General features: G+C 42.9%; 1 protein-coding gene across 1 annotated transcript; it reads right to left on the bottom strand.

Moving 5' to 3' along the window:
• Nucleotides 1-469: 469 nt before the first annotated feature.
• On the bottom strand, nt 470-1,456 carry LOC308312222 (small ribosomal subunit protein mS29-like; the record flags this gene model as incomplete). The annotated part of the gene is made up of 3 exons (XM_080794605.1): nt 470-550; nt 931-1,061; nt 1,364-1,456. Coding segments are annotated over 3 exons (305 nt in total), but the record flags the coding sequence as incomplete, so codon positions are not given.
• Between the last annotated feature and the right edge of the window lie 544 nt (nt 1,457-2,000).

Below are 2,000 nucleotides of genomic sequence, written 5' to 3'. Positions count from 1 at the left end.
TCTTAACCCATTTTGGTCGGGAATCCCTTTTGGTGTTCTAAGCATTATGTTATACTTTAGCTTTTGAAAAATAGCAGATCTACAATATCATAGCACGGCACCGAGTGGGGTGTCCCTGGAACATATTATTTTCAGATAGGGGTCGGCGGCCAATTGCATTATAATCCCCGCTAGTCATTTCAATAGAAGTTGCTCAGTGGCATTTTGAAGCACCCGGAAGACTGCCGGAAGTACAATTATAACTCGATGGCTCGAGCGAGCGGAAGTTTAGCCTAGCCTAGCCTCGGACCTCAAATTTGAGGTACGCACGTGACGTCATGAACGTCCGTCCACCTCCATGAAAAGTGCTGCAATTCCACATTTCGCCAGTAGGTAGTGGCAGCTTCAACGTTGCATAGTCTTACTGGGGGCTTGGGTCCAACCCCTTGTATTTCTGACGGATATATGGAGGGCTGAAAACTGGACTCACCTGGTCCACCAGCTCCCCCAGTGGTCGGCCCTCGTCAGTGAACTCCCTCTTGGTCCACGTGTAGCGATGTGTCGTCTTCAGCTGAGGAAGTGAAGAGACAAACACACGCGTTTTATAAATGCCTTTTTTTTCTCCCTCTTTTACATTTTGTCTTTTCTAATCCTAAAGCCTGAGTTGTACATACTTAGTTGCGAGTCAGTACTCAGTAGTGTTGCACATGGAAAATAGCCTAAAAGCTGATGCTAAATAACAGCAGTGTGGAGCTCCATGTATTACTTTATCTCTTACAAAAAAAAACCACTTGTGTGAAGTGGAAGGCACCCACTCTACGTCATAGTAAAAAGTCCATAGACTTGGCTCAGCCACATGACGCCACGGGGGGGCACCCAACAAACCCATGCGTTGGAAAGGCTAGCGTCCCTAATTGTTTTTAATAATAATCTTCAAGGTGCCATGTTTACCTTGGCCAGGAAGTGTTCGTTGGTGGTCTTGAAGTTCCGTAGCCAGGTGGAGGCCTCCATGGGCTGGTCAAAGCGTGACGTGTTGAAGGAGGACGCCAGCAGCTCCTTACAGTTCTTCACCCACAGGTGAGCTGCACAGACACAAGATGGACTCATACAGGTGAGCTGCACAGACACAAGATGGACTCGTGAACTGACAACTTACTCCCTTCTTCGTTACTTAACAGGGCTTCATATTGTTAGGGCCAATTCATTTAGACTACTGTTATGATTATTGATTTGATTTGAACAGGGTGGTGAAATAAATGTCTCTATTTTCTATATAATGCATTATGAATATAAGTATCGTGACCTACCTACTTAGGGCAAGTCATTAGGCAGAACATTTCAAAATGGTTCAAAAGTATAAAGGTGTGTGTGTGTGTGTACATACCATCAGGTATGTGTAGAACCAGCCATCCTTGTGAGGAACAGTAGTGGACAGTGTGACAAAGAGCCATGGTCTTTCCAGAGCCCTTCAGTCCATCTGATACAAACAACTGGGGTCAAGGGTCACACTCTGGGAGAGCAGGAAGGAAAGGCTCCACGAGGTGTGAAAATATCGGATTCAACCATTGGCTTTTTTTTTTTAGAAATTCAAAAAAGCCAAAATATTTCTAATGGTGGCGAAATATAACAGCCAAAAGAAAATAGATATCTTACTTTCGCCATTGATTAATGTTGCTTAATGAGGTTAACTTTGGCTCAATTATGTTGCTTAATGTGGTTTAATTCAACTTATTTTGGCTCAATGTTTCTTAATTTGGCTCAATGTTTCTTAATCTGGTTTAATGTGGTTCATGTTAATTATATGACATGGACATCACACTGCACATTAACTGGCAAAACAAAGGTAAAAAGAATCACTCGGGTAACAAGTCAGAAACAATACAATGTGAGAACAGTTGATTTGATTTCAACCGTCCCCTGTAAAACCCCTGTAATTTAACGATGAGTACCGTGGCTAAATGACCTAAAATTGACCTAAAACTCTGAATTAAAATGTGGGGGACATCTTATGTTATGTCCTC

Source organism: Protomyctophum bolini (assembly GCF_963924005.1).
Source record: "Protomyctophum bolini genome assembly, contig: SCAFFOLD_926, whole genome shotgun sequence".
Taxonomy (NCBI): Eukaryota; Metazoa; Chordata; class Actinopteri; order Myctophiformes; family Myctophidae; genus Protomyctophum; species Protomyctophum bolini.
This window is presented reverse-complemented; position numbering and strand designations above follow the sequence as displayed.